Source organism: Kwoniella shandongensis, chromosome 13 (genome assembly GCF_008629635.2).
Source record: "Kwoniella shandongensis chromosome 13, complete sequence".
Taxonomy (NCBI): Eukaryota; Fungi; Basidiomycota; class Tremellomycetes; order Tremellales; family Cryptococcaceae; genus Kwoniella; species Kwoniella shandongensis.
In genome coordinates this window covers 594,354-611,144 of record NC_089299.1, presented here as the reverse complement: position 1 = coordinate 611,144, position 16,791 = coordinate 594,354, and the positions used below count along the sequence as shown (strand labels likewise).

The window sequence follows — 16,791 nt, the reverse complement described above, 5'->3', positions numbered from 1 at the left end:
ACCTATATCCATATCATCATGCATGTAAGTCGTATATTGTCTATGATACAACACGGACACACTGATCCACCGCCTACTTGATCTAGCACATCTTGCTAGCAATCTCGTCACCCAACTTCTTCACTTCCTTCTTTTTCCACCCTCTTGCCTTCTTCTCTATCGTCTCCTTCGCACCAAGCACTTCTAACAGAGGCTTGACGTTATCTTCGTAACCTGGTGAGAGGTAAATCACCAGTCCAAGAGCTGCGAGCAGACGATGGGCTAAGGAGGAGAAAGAACTTTCTGTCAGCTTTATATCCCATTGAGTATGAGCTCGGTGGGGAGGTGCCAGCTACTCACCGACATCCTCGTCTGTTTCTCTATCTATTCCCTCTACCAAGGCACTGACCATCTCCACCTCCCAATCTACCACTGCTTTCCCATCCTCTCCACCCGAGCTACCTTGCCTCCAGATACCCATGTTCAGCCCCACACCTCCAGCTGCAGTCCTCACTCCCACATCTGGATGTAATAAACTCTCGACCAACAGCGATACCAAACTCTCCTGTATCTCATTGTGACCGTCTTGTGCTAATATCAGATTCGCCAGCTCATGCGATGCAAGCAGGTTTGTCGCGAAGCGAAGGACGGTGATGAGGAATGGCTTTGGGGTTGCAGTGGACGATTCTGTTAGTGTGTTTGTTGCCAGGGCGAAGATGGTAGATACCGGATTGGGGATGGTAGTCGGTTGAGCTGTGGGCGATAATCGAAGAGCAAGCAGAGATGCGATCGGGGCTTTGAGCAGACCGACACGCCACAGATCGATGACAGGGAACGACTCCTGCGCCTTTAGCGATTCGAGTAGGCTGTGTGTTGCACCGATCCACCTCTCAACCAGTGTCTGTAGCTCCGCATTGCCAAGTGACTTTTTCCCTTCCAAATACGGCACGACCTGTTCTTTGATCACGCGTAGATCTTCCTCCTTGCCCTTACCGACCAAGAATCCCTCCAGCTTGCTAATCAAGGCAGGGTATGCCGGAACAACGCTCGCTGTGATGGGTTGTCTCGGTAAAGACCCTATCGCCGGCAGGTACACCTTCCTATGCGGATGTGTGGGGAAACAATCCTCAAGGAAGGTCTCCACTTTCACCTCCAATTCTCGCTTTGCTGCTCCTTTTATTTCATCCGCTCGTTTTCCATCTACGAAAAACAAGAATGTCGGTGTAGCATGTACATTGTATTTTGATGCAATCTCACGCCCCTCTCCGATACCCAGCTCGATCTCGACGAAGCGTGCTCCTTTTGCGCCATATGTCGAAGCATGAGTCGCGGATATGGTCTCGTATACCGGCTTGATGACGCGACAAGGGGGACAACTAGGAGTATTAGTGAAATTGACGATGACAGCCGGATGTTGAGCCAAGATCGATTGGAAGTGTGCGGAGGAGGAAACAGCAATCAGGGGTGAAGTTTCTGCGTTAGGGGGCGTGGGAGCACCGCCAGCGCCGATCGCCGAAGTTGTGGTAGAGGATTGTGCATGGGCGGTAGCCTGTGCAGCTACAGAGTTGAGCAAGGTGGATGCGAGGGACGGCGTCGCCGCACCTGACGCGGGAGGAGTGGGTAAGCCGGTGGGACCTGGTCCGGGAATAGGTCGAGCGGAGGGATCAGTTCGTCGGAACATTGCGTCAATTTGAGGTTTCATCGCTTGACCGAAAGGTGTAGAGAGGAATTCGGCGGGGAGACCTGTCAACAAATGAGTGAGCTTCTACCTTTGGCAGTACCATCACGGGTATCTTGAAACCCTGCCATCAAGAGAGGGACTCAAGGCAGAGGTGGGAAGGGCGACACACGCTTACGCGTACTCACCACTTATCCAACTAGGGATCTCCTGTCCGGTCAAGAACCCCACCACATCCGCTGAGAAGTGATTACAGTTAAACTCTATCAAATGATATTTCGTAGGCGTGTACATCTCGCCCAGACTCTGCAAGTATTCGTCGAGCGTGGGCTCGTCGATATGGGTTTCTCCTACGTCGATGATATGTAAAGGTGGTCCGTGATGGGTCCTACCAGGGACTGATTCGAGTATACCTTGGCCGTAGAATATCTCACGACCATAGGCCACGACGGCTGTGTGCCTATAGTCATGATTCACTTGTCAGCTGTAGCTCAAACGGGGTGACACGAGTCGAATTCGGGTGGTCAAGGTGGGAGAATGCACTTGGAGGACAAAGGTAACAATGCAAAGGGGATGGGAAAGGGCAGAAAGATGTAGCAATGTGAATGCCTCTCGTGTATGGCTCAGTGCACCATACCACTCACCATATGCCGTCGATCTGCTTCCCTGTCAACATCAACGACATGCTCTTTGCCATCCCATGCGAGAGATCGTAAACGTAAAGCTGGACTTTGGACATGGCTCCTGTGTTTCTCTGAAGGGGGTAGAGTGCTGTCGCAGAGGTTGAGAGTTGTATCGTGAGGCGCAGAGATTAGATTGCACTGTGGATCTATGGGATGTGTGAGCCCCTACGTAGACGTGAGTGATGGCAATAAGAATGAACAAAGCGCTGAGGTGTCGCGTTGAAAGTTGTCTCTCTCTGTGTTGCTTTGATTCACTCGATGACCTTCGGGCGTATTCTGGATTTGCCACCGACCACGTGACAATTTGAAGATTGTAGCCTGACGCGATTTGGTCATTCAGCTGTCGGAATGAGCTACATATGCATGAGAGCTTGCAAATGAAGTGAAGTGTGTTTTGACCCAAGCAGCTAGGAGCATTTGACATGATACCAGGCAGGTGTGGTGGAAACATAGCAAGATAGTTGACGTGGCACGGTGTGATATGGACATACAGCTGCCATATCTGATATCTCTCAAGCTTCTCTTGTGCGGTACACAGTACAAGTACTTCATGATCTAGACTGGATGATCAACTACACAAACGCATTGCAGAGAGTAAGCGAGCTACGAGCAGGATATGGTGGAGGACAAGTTGCGAGTGGAGCTCTATAGATGTAAGCCAAGCTCGGTTATGCCAACAAATCCCGATGCTGCGTCAATCTCGCCCCGCAGATGCTTTGCTCTATAAGCGAGCTCAACTGGTTGTCAGTCATTGACCCCAGATTCTAGGTATATGTTTCCCCCGTCGCCCCCCAAATATCAATGGGGAGCTAGGAGGATAAGTAAGTTACGTGGTCGCACAAGTCTATTGCCGCTGCCAATTGCCATTGCCGCGTGGTTCTGTTCCATCCCTGATTACAATTCACTGTCACCCCTCAACCCTCTCCCCTCCACCTTGGTTTAGTCATACGTCATGCGGTAGTTTTCCCATTTCGATCCATCACCTTCCGTCTCCTCTGACGAATCATCACCATTAAGCACGCTATATAGCACATAAGATTTCTGCATCCGCTAACTAAAACACACTCTTGACTTTACATCTATACATTGACATTGCACGTTCATACAAAAGCCCTACTCATACAACCTTCCACACAACATGTCAGGAAAATCAGTCTTCTTCACTGGTGCCACCGGATACATCGGTATGTTGCCTCCCTTCCTCAGACGGCAGCAGGAGTCTCAGGACGTTGCACTTGTAACTGACCTCATTGATTTGTAATCGTAACTTTCAGGCGGCACTGTCCTTCAATCACTCATCAACTCCTCTACTCCCCCTTCCAGAATCACTGCCCTCATCCGTGATCCCAAAAAATCAGATCTGCTCACTTCTATCCCTTCCGCCAAATCAAAAGGAATCGCCATCACCCCTCTCGTCGGTTCTCTCTCCGACCTCGACAAAGTTCGGGATGCCGCAGCAGATGCTGATGTGGTAGTTTCTACCGCTGACGCGGATGATTTGGAGGCTGTGAAAGCGATTTTGGAAGGGTTGAAATTGAGGAAGGAGAAGACGGGACACAGAGGTGTTTTGATACATACTTCTGGAACCGGTGTTTTGATTGATGACGCAAAGGGCGAATACCCCAACGACAAGGTAAGTTTATGGCTTGACTTCTCATCCTGCATGGTTAGACCAGACTGGACTGTGTGCTGACTTTCGCGTCTGGTAGATCTATACCGATCTCAACCCTACTCCCGCTACTCGAACTTCACCAGCATTGTTATCCCTCGCCGATCTCCCTCCTTCTGCCCCTCACAGAGAGGTCGACCTCGCCATCATCGCTGCAGACAAAGCAGGCGATGTCAAATCATACATCATCCTTCCCTCGACCATCTGGGGACCTGGTGAAGGTGAAGTCTACGAGAGTGGATTGTCGAACAGTTTCTCCGATCAGATCCCTACTTTGATCAAGGCTGCTTTGGACAGACAACGTGCTGGTGTGGTCGGAAAGGGTAAGTGTGGCTTGTGACTATGTGTCAAACATGGTTCTGATGCTGATGCTCTTTGATGTATAGGCAAGAACATCTGGCCCCACGTCAGAATCACCGATCTCGGCAAACTCTACGCCTTGGTATACGAGAAATCCACCTTGGCAAAGGCTACTATCGGCCACGGTCCTTCAGGCTATTACCTCGGTATCGCGGGTGAATACACCCTCTTTGGAGCCGCTTCTCGAATCGGTCAAGCTTTGCTTTCTGCCAAGCTTGTCCCTCAAGGTACCGAGACTACCCCTACTACATTCACAAAGGAGGAGTTGGACAGATATTATGGCGGTTCAGATTATATGGGTACCAACTCGAGAGGTGTTGCCGATAGGAGTAAGAGTATTGGATGGAAGCCGAAATACACGGAGGACGAGGATATGTTCAAGTACATCGATACTGAGTCCGTGAGGATTGAGAAGACGTTCGGTAAGGAGTGGTCGACCAAGAACAAGGTCAAGGCGTATTGAGTAGGTAGGCAGGTAGTCGTAGTATAGAATCATTGTAGCGTGTAGCGAAAAGAAGAGTGAAAGATGTGAGAAGTTATGCATGGATATCCATATGTCATATTGTTTGCAAGGACAATGTGTAGCTCTGTCGACGTTGAAGGAGAAGTATGAATTAGACCTGCCCAGCTGGCCATACCCCTTGTGTCCACACGACTTGATGACTAAAAGCTAGACTGAATGTGCAGCTTCGAAGCAGAAATCAAGATGATACATGCTGATCGCGAAGCACTGGCGAATATAACTACCTCTACCCCTCTTTATGCTACTTGACTTCCCTCTGGTCCGGCAGCTACACCCTCGTCCTCCATATCCATCTCATCGAATTGCTCCAACAGCTCATCCATATCAATCTCTGGGAAATCTTCTTCCTCATCATCGTCTTCTTCATCATCCGCTTCCATCCCTTCCGCTTCTTGGCTAGGTTGAGCAGGGACCATATCTTCGTCGACGTCCATTCCTGCCGCTGCGGAGGCTTGTTTGCCGTTTCTTCTCTTTCCACCCTTAAGACCTGAACCAGATTTCTTGCTCTCTCCGCCCATACCAACATCTTCGTCTGCCGCACCGGGAGCGGGTGGATGTTCGGCTTTGTAAAGGTTGATAGCTGCCCGCATTTCTTTGTCTTCTTCCAAATCTCGCAAGAACAATTCGTAATCCCTTTCGACGTTCTTCTGATCAACACCACCACGTCTACCCAAGGCTCCTCTTCCAACGGTATTTCCACCTTCCTGTACGTCTTCAGCCTCTTTCGCAATAGACTTCAACTTCCAGTTTCTGGGTCGAGACTTCCTCCTTCGGTTAGGGTACGTCTTCTTCACCAAAATGACATCGGGAATCCGACCTTGGTCAAGCGCTTCAAAGGCGTTGTGGTTGAAATTGGTGTTCGTGAGATGATATCCGAGCACTGTGTCTCCGGGTTGTAAGATACCTCCGAGATGAGTTCGTGTGTGGTAGATACCGTCATCACCCATACCGTCGTCATCGGTGTTGTTACCTGATGAACTGGCTCGAGTCACTTGCGCATCGGCGAGAACGTATTTGCCTCGAACAGGTCCAGAGGGCTCGACGTCAAGGACAATGAACTCGACGAGATCAGCGACAGTGGTCAACGACTCGAAGGGATTTCGCCAGTAAACGGGAGCAGTCACGTCGGTTTGTTGCAACGTCATAGGGTCAAGAAGATGTATGGTGTTGCCGACTCGAGAACAGATAGTAAGTTGACTGCACGGATCGAATGTCAGCTCGATGCGCTGTGTTGCTGCATACCGAGGTACTCACGAGATGTTTCCCCACGACTTGGCTTGTGTTTTAGGCAGACAAACCAAATCATCCTTACACACTGGGACAATCTCGACGGAGTAGGTGAACTTGTAGTTGGAGGTATTGGAGTGAGTGTCGGAGGAGATGAGTTGTTCGGACGCTTTGATCCTGCGGAAGGTGAAGATGGCATGATTAGTGACTGTGGCATTATCTTGTAAAAGGGGAATTGTACTTACCTGATTGGCACAACACCCGTCAAGAACTCTACCATCTTGATGGCCATATTTCTCTCGGTGTAGAAGAAATCAAGACCGTCTCGCTTTTCTGTAATACTGATAGTATCTCTGCGCAGGTCCAGAAAGTCAGCGATGCACGACTTGCCTCACAGAAGGGGGAAACATTGGAGAAGGAAGATCAAAAACCCACTTGTGCGCATTATGCTTCAAGATCAACTGTTCCAACCACAAGAAAGTCCTCTTGTGCGTGACCTTCTGTCTCACTTGAACACTAGCTTTCCACGTGTTCTTCGCTGCCAACCTCGTACAAGCCGGACATTGTCCAGTGTGAACGACGAGCAAGAGCTCAAAAGTCTGTTGAAGGACGGTATTGGCCAAGACTTCTTTTTGGATGGTGATTTTGATTTTGATACGTCGAGAATGGGGTTCGGTCCAGATGAACGAGGCGTCGATAAGACGCACTTTCATGAGTGGTCTAGCAATCTTCTTGAGACAGATTGCTACGTGAGAAAAAGAGGTAGATGAGTCAGCTCATGGTCCGACGAACAACAGATGGGGAAGGCCAAACCAGACTGGTGGCAAATGGTAATGAAGACAGATGTTGTGTTGCAGTGATGAAAGGACAGTACGACTCACCTAACAACTCTCTTGACTCGGGCTGCACAGTCACCCAGGAATTGGGAGGGGATAAGAACCTCTCGCATCCTCTACAAAAGTTGAGAGCCGCTTCTTTGGGAATACCTTCGGTAATATCGACAGTGTTTCTTAGACATCCGACACCTGGTCAACATAAAGGGGATCAGCTCTGACCCAGAGTAGTATGGTCAAGTAGCGAGAGAGTGCGAGGAGACACGGTGGGTGTTAATGACATGGGGTGAAGCAGTAGATAAAAAGTCGATCCGTCGGCTTGACACTCACATAGACCAGCTCCATTAGCACTGCTAATAACTGTTCCACAGTCCGCACAGAGGATATAACTCTCTTGCCCTTGAGCGTCGGGTTCGTATTCCATCGCTACCATCTTGCTGACTGTCGATCTTGGTTGTTTTGACGGTAGATATAAGTATGAAGCGAGATACGAAGACTTCTCTACGATATGATAGCTGACAAAGGCTACAGTCGTTGAAAATCGAGGTTGACGGATTGAAATATTTATCACGTGAAGGACAAAGCGAGCGAGTGGCAAATGCGTATATACCCCCCATTTATCCCCTCCGTCTTTCCATTGTATGTCACTTTGCAGAACGACTTGTGCGAATGACAACAATGCATAACACCTATGATCACTTCATGTCTACCATACTACGCGTCTACCTCTAGTCGCGCCTACTCCCCGTTCATCTGCACATCGTCTTCTGCCTCGCCGCCTTGCGCTTCCAAAGCCGCTTGAGCCGATAAGACCACCTTGTCCTCCTCGAGCTATTACAATTATAAAGGTCAGCGCCACTATTCGAGGGTGAAGACTAGAGGTGTGACTTACCTGTTCGACGGAAGCCAGCTTCTCCCTTCTTTCGTCATTGAGTTCTGCATACTTCGCTTGCAGATCCCTTTCTCTCTTCTCCAAAATCCCCACCTCCTCTCTGATCTTCTCCAATCTTCCAGGAGCACCCGCCTCTTCCAACCCCTTCAACATCAGGAAAGTCTCCAAATCCCTTTGCGTTGAGTGAATCTCCTCCATAGTCTCGATGATACTCTTTCTCGCTTTAGCGTTCAGAGCTTGGTATCCACCGAGTTGCTTGGCCAACTTCTTCTCGGCCTTCGAAGCTTTCGTAGCCTCGGCAACAACCCTCTCTCGTGATGAGAGGATCATAGATGCGTAACATGCTGAAAGTTCTTCTGGTGATAAAGAAGCCGCTTCGACCCATGACTGCGATGAGGGGGAGAAGACTAATCCTTCCATCTCCTTCGCCCACGTCTGAGCAAAAGCGTCACTGTCCTCCTCAGCTGCGGATCCAATAGCGATCTTCAACTGCTCATCCGAAGCACCAGGCAACCCCAAGGCACCGGCAAGCTCCATGTGGATAGCTCGCTTTGCCTCCACCACAAGATCGTCTTCTGGCATATCGTAATCGGATGGCGCACCACCCGGTGTCGTCGTTCCAGGAACAGGGTGGGCGATCGAGTCGTGCTTCATCAGAAGAGCGACCTCGAGGTTGACCATCCTGAAAGCTGCCGCCAATGCCGAGTCCGCACCCTCGATCTCCACCGAGTTGAGCTCGTCCAAGATTTTGTATGTGTTGACGTTGGCAGGTCGAGGCAAGCCCTTCTTCACCACCGTGCTTCTTCTTTCCATCTCGAGTCGTTCCTCCTCTGCTCGAGCAGCTCTTAATCTCGCATCTCGTTCCGCGGCATCCTCTTCTGTCAACACCGCTCCCTCCTCTTCTTCCTCTTCATCCTCCTCAGTCTCCGCTAACTCGAAGTTATTCTCGGGCTTGGGCAATGATGCGAAACCAGCTTTGAGTGCTCTTCTCGCTTCGGCCATGCGTCGCTTCTCATCACGTGGAGTCTCGCCATACACCGAGTCGCCATCGTTGATGCTGAGGGTATCTCGGAAAGGAGTTCGAGCCGGTGTAGCACCAACGCCAGCGACGGTCCTGGGGGTGGATAGGACTCCACCTCGAGCCGGTGTAGAGGCTAACAAGGGGTTCGGAGTAGCAGCGATACCGTGTCGAGGAGTCGCGCTCTCGAAACCGGTTCCACCGACATCACCTCCATGTAAAGGTGTGTTCTCGTCACCAAGCAGTGGCGTTTGGGCGTTGATCATATTTCGGAGATTCCGGGCCTCGGTCATGACGTTGTCCTCTGCAATTATCGTGGCGACGTCAGTATCATTGTATGGCCGGTGAAGGGGAGCAGTAGATATACTCACGTTGGGGTCCGGTCCTGGGTGTTCTGGCCATCTTAGCCTTTCCCAAAGCCTCGTACTCTCCCAACAGACCCTCTGTCGCTCTACTCGTCCCATCCCCACCAACCAGCTCTCTTGCCAATTCTCCAGCTTGTCCAATCTTGACTATATCCTCCAATTCTGCCTCACCGACCTGAGGTGTAGGGAGGTTCAACTTTCTTCTCCTGATGACTTGCTCTTGCTCCTTGAGTTTCTTGATCTGCGCTTCTCGTGCCGCAACAAATTGAACCGCTTGGTTTGACTTTCCATCATTCCCCTTTTGTCGCTTCTGCTTCTCATCGGCCTCATCAAGGTCCTGTTTTCGCTTTCCCTCGAGATCTCTAAGTGATCGTCCAACAGGTGCAGCGTAGACTTTAGCATTCTCCTCGCCGACGTCGTAGAAACCGGGGGCAGGTTGTTTCTCAAAGGGGATATCGGCGTTGTACTGCACAAATCGATCAGCATTGCTAGTCTTTGTTTCGAGACTCGTTGACACTCACGTCCATACCATTCTTCTTCTTCTTTGGTCGAAGACTACAGAGCGAGAATAGTAAGCGCAAGGTCCTCAGCTGTGCTGCGATGAACTCACTTGATACCGGCCGCCTTCAATTCTCTCTTCTTTTGCAAGAATGTCAATCGCTTCGCTTCCTCCAATTGTCTCTCCCTCGCTTTTCTCTTGGCCTTTTTACCCTGCGTGTTTGCCAATCTCGCTCTTGCCTCGGACAACATTTCCTTCTCTAGGAGCGGAGTTCATCGTCATGAACATCAGCTGACTGCTATCACTTGCTGCTCGACAAGCTAGGGAGAGAGAGTCAACTCACCGTCATCGTCCATATCGATAGGATCGGGTCTAGCAGCCCTCGTCTCAGGATCCGTATCAATCTCTCCTGGTTTCAGCGCCCTCACATCCGCAGCTGGTCTGCTGGCCTCATCCTCTCCCGCTCCCAGACCCAGATCATCATTATCTTTCGCTTCTGCGTCGTCTAAGAGTTTTTGATATCGCTCGAGACATTGGGTAGCTGTTCGACCGACGATAGGAGCGATAGTACGCCATTGTGTAGGCATGAGTTTGGCAAGATGTAACAGCTTCTCATCTTCGGTCTGTAGACGCGATAATTGCATCAGACAACCTGTCCCTTACGTGCATATCGAACAGAGGACCAAAAAGAAGGTTACTCACTTTTGACCATTCAACCTTTTTGATACTGGGATCCAACCACTCGTACCATCTTGCCTTACACTGCTTCGGCGTCTTCCTCACCAACAACGACGAGATACGTGCCCATTGCTGGAATCACAAGGCATTAGCTATCTGTTCCCCATCAGTTGTGAGGGAAACGTTTGTAGCTCACGTTCTTTCCGTACTTTGAGATAGCAGCTTTGAGAATCTCATCCTCTGTATTTCTCCACACACCACCTTTGATGATAATTCGGACCTATATCCCGACCCAGCTCAGTCAGCTATGTCTTCGCCCCTTATGGTACGGCAGAAGCTGTAGCAGTGCATACTACTCACCATGATGGGTCAAGTGTTTGAAAGAGTAAAGTTGGATGTAGTCTTTACACAAAGTCGGTAATCCTGATTATTCTTCTTTGGCACTTCGATCACAGGGCGTTCTTGTTGATGCTTCCAGTTCCCGTGCACCTGCGCGTGCTTAAATACCGGCAAGCGAATGACCAGAATTGATCAATCGACTAATAAGTGTAGCTCAGACAGAATGTTGAACGCTCATTGACATCTAAGAGGTAGCGAAGCAGCGAACACAGTGACAGTGGGCCACCGTAGCAACGAGCCCATACCGGAGAATTACGGATTTATTGCAGTGTGGCACTCCAGCTCAACCCCTTGCACAAGGAGTTCTGTTGTACTGGGCTCTGAACGCATACCTTGGAACGTATATGCATGTAATGACCAGATCCCCACCCGTTTCCGATCTACTATACTTTTGTTACTTCTTCTGCGCTCCCCTTCCGTAATATTACGCACTCTGGTGTCCGTGAGATGTAAGATGTATTACCTTGTATCATGATTTACCCCTGCTCCGCATAAAGCACCAACTTCTGATCTTCCGTACTCATCCATTCTCGCAGCTCTCTATCATCCCTTAATTCCCTGTATCCTTGACCACTTCCGTCCATTGACGTTCTATATCTCAGAGCATGGACGTTTGAGCCTAATCTCGCTCTGACTTTCTCGAATAACTCAGAGTGGGAAACACTTGGATGTACTCTTATCGCAATGAGATCGTCAGTCGACCTGTCGTAGATTTTGATCTTGATATAAGGCGGTTGAGATGACTGGACAGGATTAGGGGTAGGCACCGTTGTCGCTGGGGATGGGTTAGCAGCCCCACCCCAAGATGAGGAACTGGTGGCGGTCGAAGGTCCTCCTGATGTGTAGTGCCCAGCCCCTCCTGCTGATTGTCGACCTGTAGCGGGATAGCCAGATGAGTCTGGTCGGGAGGAGGATTGTGTTTCAATCGGTGGAAGTGGTGATGGTCCGCGTGATGACATGCTGTGTGATGCCGGCTGGTGTCCCCACGGTTGGGGCGAGTATCGATCTTGATTTGATGACTTCTGAGAATGTCGAGAGGCCACAGATTGTGACCGGGGGTCTTGGACTTGGTATTGTTGAGGGTGATCTGAAACTCGGACCTCGGCCAGCCGTTCCTCTAACTCCCCGACCACATCCTCCCTCGCGATTTCTTCGCAGTAATCCCCGTACTTCGCAGCGAAGAATGTCCTGAAAAGCTCGTGCTGCAGTATGTAGCCCGCTTGTCGCTCTCGCAGATCAACCAAAGCTCGCACGTAGGCATCCAGTTCTTCCCGGCGGTACTCGGTCAACTCGTCGTCAATCTCGTCATCAACAGGTCCCGGCATATACGGTAAGATCCTCTCTGGTGGTGATCGATCTTCTTCTCCCGGTCTCGGTCGACCCGCTTCGTAAGGGAAGGTATCCAGGAGAGTGATTTGGAAGTCATAAAAGTCCTCGTACGTTCTGTATAGACTGAGAGTGTACGCTGGAGCAGACGGTTCCTCCGGAACGAATGTGACATGAAGACGGAACCAGTAGTTGCCCGATTCGTTGTGGAAAGATGGAACGCTGAGGGCTGTAAGGTTACCGGGAGGTAGCATCAGGTCTTGCTCGGGCCGATAGAAAGGCTGTGTGGGGATCGCTGCTGCGGCTGGAGGAAGTGCAGATATGGGTTGACTTGTTCGACCGTTGAGCTGACTGACAGAGGTCGTCGAGGTCGTCCGGTTAAGAGATGATTGCGAAGCCGCTGCACTCGATCCTTGCGTTGGCGCGTATGGCGAGTTGGAGACCACTTGATCTGGCGGAAGATCGAACCGCCCAAGAGGTATGGCGGCTGCTTTGTAGTCCGCTGTCGCTTTCTTCCACTCCTCCACCAGGGGGATCGTGTTTGGCAGCATTTCGATCGGTTTGCCGGTGGCTGGATCCCGAATTTCCACAAATGCGACAGGAATGAGCCCCGGTCCTCCTAATCGGCCGATGGGCTTGGCAACAAACCTAGGTAGTGAGTCGCGACATCAGTCGTTGCGCTTAGTGTGCAGGGAGTGACCTCAACTTACCACTCATGGTTACTTTGTGCTATGACTACTATGGGCTCCCCCTTTTTCGCATCCAGCTCGTCTGGTCTCTCTGCTTGGAAATCGTATTGTACGATCGCATAGACCCTGCGTTGCAGTGCCGTGGTTAGCTATGCTCTGCTCACAGCTCAAAGTATGTCGGCTTACGGTTGTTTTGGTCTTCTGGGCGGCTCTGATGTGATGGGAGGGGAGATGCTGGAACCAGGCGGTGATCGAGGATCGCTTTGCTGACTATGTTGAGAAAGATGACCTTGGGATGGAGTGTAAGGTCTAGACAATGCAAGAAGTCAGCATTGTTGTGGGGATGACCATCAGATGTGCTCACCTTCCGTTGTCTATGGATCGCTGACCAGAAGGATGTCTTCCGCCTTTGACAAACTCCTCGAATTCGCTCTTTGGGACTAGCCCCCTTGCGCCGGTAATTGGGTCTGTACCAGCGATCAGCGTTCCAATCAGCACGGTGCGAGATCATATCCAATAGAAGATGACTTACTAAGAGCCTCGTACCACACATCTCTCTCTGATGTGACATACCAGAAATCTCCTTTGGTATAACTCAACTCCTGCGGATTCGTGCTTCGATGTGATGACAACGCCTTTATGACTTTTTGCGGCGGAGCAACTTTCTCTGATGGTCGACCTAAAGGATACGCACCCCCACCTGGTCCGGCACCGGCACCTCCTCCACCGATGACGTTGGGTAAGGGAGGAGAAGGTTGAGGGGTGGAGGATGTGCTGTGATTATTGTTGTTGTTGAGTGAACGACGTAAAGACTTCATCTTGTCGTGTTGTTGATCTCACGTTCTTCGAAAGCAATCGATTCCTCCCAGTCCACCCAGTGATGGTGATCGTACTATAAGAGAGTGAGATGAAAGATGATCCAAGAGAGTTGAGGATTTGTCAAATGTTGAAGGAAAAGAGAGGACGACGGAATGAAATGGATGGGATTCTAAGGAATCAACGAGGGTTTGATTCAGGGAAAGATTGTTATTATTGTTGTCCCTGTGCTTAAGGCTCAAATTGTACCCAGTCGAGACCTCGTCTTTGTACACGTGAAATCTCGATGCGATGGTAGTGGTGCTGGTATCGATCAACCGTCAGAGATAACGACGTAAGAGTGTTGGGTGTAAGAAAAGCGGACAGGGATGGGTAGAGAGAATCAGAGAGATGAGCGCGTGTTCGGCCTGTATCGCCTTGTTGTTGTCCACATCTCTCCCCGCGCGTCGGGACAAAGATCAGGTCAAGCACGCGACCGCCGTTCCGCATACATAAAACGACAGATACGGTAAGTGCACTGCTGATCACCACCTTCCTGATCCATGTTACATAGTAGGGCACGGCTGATCACATCGAGGTAGTTGATGTTCCGAGATACGCAGTGAGCACCATGCATACTGATACGAAAGCCACTTTGAATGTCTGCTGCCGCCCGGAGCAATTGTCCGTCAACTTTCTTGACATGGTCTCACCAAGCAGTTCTTCGGATTGTATTGACGCCTCTGCCCAGAACACCAAGACATACATCGTCATTGACCTAGTCATATAGAGAAGTGTTTCAAGGTCCCACGAGACAGGTGATCGAGGCGCAGATCACCTTGCAACGCGAGGCGGCGGCGTGGTGATAATGGAGATGTCGAAAGTGACCCGCCTTGTCTAGTTCAGATTTGAATAATAGCTTGGGTTATGCTCTAACGCGCTCGATCGCTCTGCACCACTGCACACGTATGGAATATCCTTGCACACATATACTGACCTTACCCTCCTTTCATACCGGATGACCCATCCTCTTTCGATTCTGGCAGCACGCGCCCACGAAACATTCACTTACCCTGGCGGTATAACACATACTCACATTCCTCCCATCGTCATGATGCCCATTTTCGGCCGAGCCCTGCTCCCTCTCCTCTGCTTCTTCCTCACAGCACAGGCGCAGATCCTTACACTGCCTTTACTTTCCGACCCATCATTCAAGCTCCTGTCGGGAGAAATCTCAGTTCGCCAACAACTCAATTCATGGGGTATCACTCTCGGACCACTATCTGTCGATCTGGGTCTCAATCTCGGTTCTCTTTTCTCGCGGGACGAGAAGAGGAGGTCGAGATTACCTTCTGACCACCAGGAGGATGCAGAGAAGCGGTTGCTGGGATTGAACCTTGGTCTGTTGAACCTTGGCCTGAGCTTCGGTGGAGGATCAAGCGCGACATCCAAAGGTGCGAAGAGCTCTACTGCTCCAGCAGGCAAAGCTTTGATAGATCTTAATTTGGGTCTGGACCTTTCGCTCTTTGGATGGGGTGATGCGGATAATGCTGCTCGAGGAGAACGAGGTGATACCGAGGTGAGTGCGGGGGATTATGGTCCATCCACCCTAGACAGCAGAATAGATGACAAGGTAGCTGACAATTGCTCACAACCCGCAGTGGTACACTTACATCACGGTCGGTTCACCACCTCAATCTCTCCCCGTGCTGCCCGATACCGGCTCGTCAGACCTTTTCGTCTTCGGACCGTCTTGCACTACTTGTCACTTGAACAACCATACATCGTTCTTACCTCTCTCCTCATCAACATATACCAACCTCTCATCATCTTGGTCATTCCTCTACGCAGACGGTTCAGGTGCGTCCGGTCACGCATCAAACGATATCGTCTCTTTCGGCGATGCAGCAACAAGCACATCAATGGGATTCGCTATTGCCGATGTTGTCGCAGGCGACGATTTCGCAGTTTCCCAACGAAGTGGCGTTCTAGGATTAGGGCTGGACGCGATGAGTACGATGCCTTTGACAGATGATGAGATCAGAACGAATGGAGCAACGTTGTTCTCGAGACTTGTGAAGAGTCAGGGTCTGACTGAGAACGTGCTTAGTGTAAGGCTGGAGAAAGGTCAGCAGAGCAGAGGTGTAGTAACAAAAGAAGGATCGGGGCAGTATACTCTGGGAGGCGTGGAGAGTGGTTATGTGTTAGGTGGACGAGCGGGTCTCACGTGGGCCAATGTCATCAGCTCGAGTTATTGGTGAGTCACCTGATGTCCGACTGACGATTGTGAAACTGACTGACTTTGTGGCAGGGGTGTGGGTCTCGACGACATCTCTGTTGGAACCAACTCTATTCTCAGAACCGATAACACCACCCCGCGTCGAGCCATCATTGATACAGGGGTATGTTACTCCTTCTCACCTTCCACTTTTCTCAATATATCAGCTGACAACAGCCTCTGCAGACCACACTGATCATCACCTCGACTCCCGCTTCCGCTGCGATACATGCCCAGATCCCGGGGTCATACCAAGATCGTTCTTCTTCCGTGTGGTACATCCCATGTACAGTGTCATTTCCGGACGTGAAGAACGTGTTCTTTACCATCTCAGGTCGGAGATTTGGCGTACCCATCGAAGATCTAGCTTGGAAAGTGTCTAATCAGTACAGGGGGATGTGCATTTCAGGCGTTCAGGTGAGTTGACTCAAATGGAACGGAGACATTGGACAAGGTTGACGGGGACGGGGCAATCTTAGGGTGGAATGTCTTCCTTCACTGTGCTGGGAGATATGTTTATCAAGAACCATTACGTTGTGCTTTCGTATGGTTCAGACGGGGAGGGGAGCATCCAGGTGGGGTTGGGAGACAGAACAGATATCATATCGATCTTGTAGCGGGCTGCAAGAGATCTGAGATACTGAGAAGTGCATAAGTGCTTGAGCAGAAGTTACTCTGTGGCGGGTTTGACGCTGCTGCATGAGTGGGTTGTTGAATGCGATATGTACAGCAGATATACAAGTGGCTAGTAAAAAGGAGTTGGTGATTGACGAAGTGCGATTCGCGTCTTATAGTATGACGTCTCCTGTCATCGAGTGTCTTAATCGTCTTGTTTCGGAGCAGTTGAGAACTTCGGCTTTGATACTGTATCACACTCATTGATCAGCGCAACTTATTGAA

The 16,791-nt window shown here is 50.4% G+C and overlaps 6 protein-coding genes across 6 annotated transcripts; 2 read left to right on the top strand and 4 right to left on the bottom strand.

Moving 5' to 3' along the window:
• Positions 1–82: 82 nt before the first annotated feature.
• Positions 83–2,396, bottom strand: CI109_106911 (uncharacterized protein; the record flags this gene model as incomplete). The annotated part of the gene is made up of 4 exons (XM_032002025.1): positions 83–261; positions 340–1,722; positions 1,846–2,117; positions 2,302–2,396. 4 exons carry the CDS (start codon positions 2,394–2,396, stop codon positions 83–85), a joined length of 1,929 nt encoding a protein of 642 aa, XP_031863582.1.
• A 1,082-nt stretch (positions 2,397–3,478) lies between these two features.
• Positions 3,479–4,832, top strand: CI109_106910 (uncharacterized protein; the record flags this gene model as incomplete). Its single annotated transcript, XM_032002026.1, has 4 exons — positions 3,479–3,524; positions 3,615–3,973; positions 4,050–4,332; positions 4,396–4,832. The coding sequence occupies 4 exons, from the start codon at positions 3,479–3,481 to the stop codon at positions 4,830–4,832; spliced, it is 1,125 nt and encodes a 374-aa protein (XP_031863583.1).
• Positions 4,833–5,128: 296 nt separating this feature from the next.
• Positions 5,129–7,385, bottom strand: CI109_106909 (uncharacterized protein; the record flags this gene model as incomplete). The annotated part of the gene is made up of 6 exons (XM_032002027.1): positions 5,129–6,089; positions 6,147–6,296; positions 6,365–6,472; positions 6,555–6,864; positions 7,001–7,144; positions 7,283–7,385. 6 exons carry the CDS (start codon positions 7,383–7,385, stop codon positions 5,129–5,131), a joined length of 1,776 nt encoding a protein of 591 aa, XP_031863584.1.
• A 305-nt stretch (positions 7,386–7,690) lies between these two features.
• Positions 7,691–10,767, bottom strand: CI109_106908 (pre-mRNA-splicing factor CEF1; the record flags this gene model as incomplete). The annotated part of the gene is made up of 9 exons (XM_032002028.1): positions 7,691–7,783; positions 7,845–9,166; positions 9,234–9,693; positions 9,749–9,782; positions 9,838–9,985; positions 10,070–10,349; positions 10,429–10,536; positions 10,601–10,684; positions 10,765–10,767. The coding sequence occupies 9 exons, from the start codon at positions 10,765–10,767 to the stop codon at positions 7,691–7,693; spliced, it is 2,532 nt and encodes an 843-aa protein (XP_031863585.1).
• A 512-nt stretch (positions 10,768–11,279) lies between these two features.
• On the bottom strand, positions 11,280–13,636 carry CI109_106907 (uncharacterized protein; the record flags this gene model as incomplete). The annotated part of the gene is made up of 5 exons (XM_032002029.1): positions 11,280–12,777; positions 12,840–12,944; positions 13,005–13,127; positions 13,183–13,285; positions 13,351–13,636. The coding sequence occupies 5 exons, from the start codon at positions 13,634–13,636 to the stop codon at positions 11,280–11,282; spliced, it is 2,115 nt and encodes a 704-aa protein (XP_031863586.1).
• A 995-nt stretch (positions 13,637–14,631) lies between these two features.
• CI109_106906 (uncharacterized protein) lies at positions 14,632–16,508 on the top strand (the record flags this gene model as incomplete). Its single annotated transcript, XM_032002030.2, has 5 exons — positions 14,632–15,192; positions 15,275–15,870; positions 15,925–16,015; positions 16,078–16,308; positions 16,371–16,508. The coding sequence occupies 5 exons, from the start codon at positions 14,632–14,634 to the stop codon at positions 16,506–16,508; spliced, it is 1,617 nt and encodes a 538-aa protein (XP_031863587.2).
• Between the last annotated feature and the right edge of the window lie 283 nt (positions 16,509–16,791).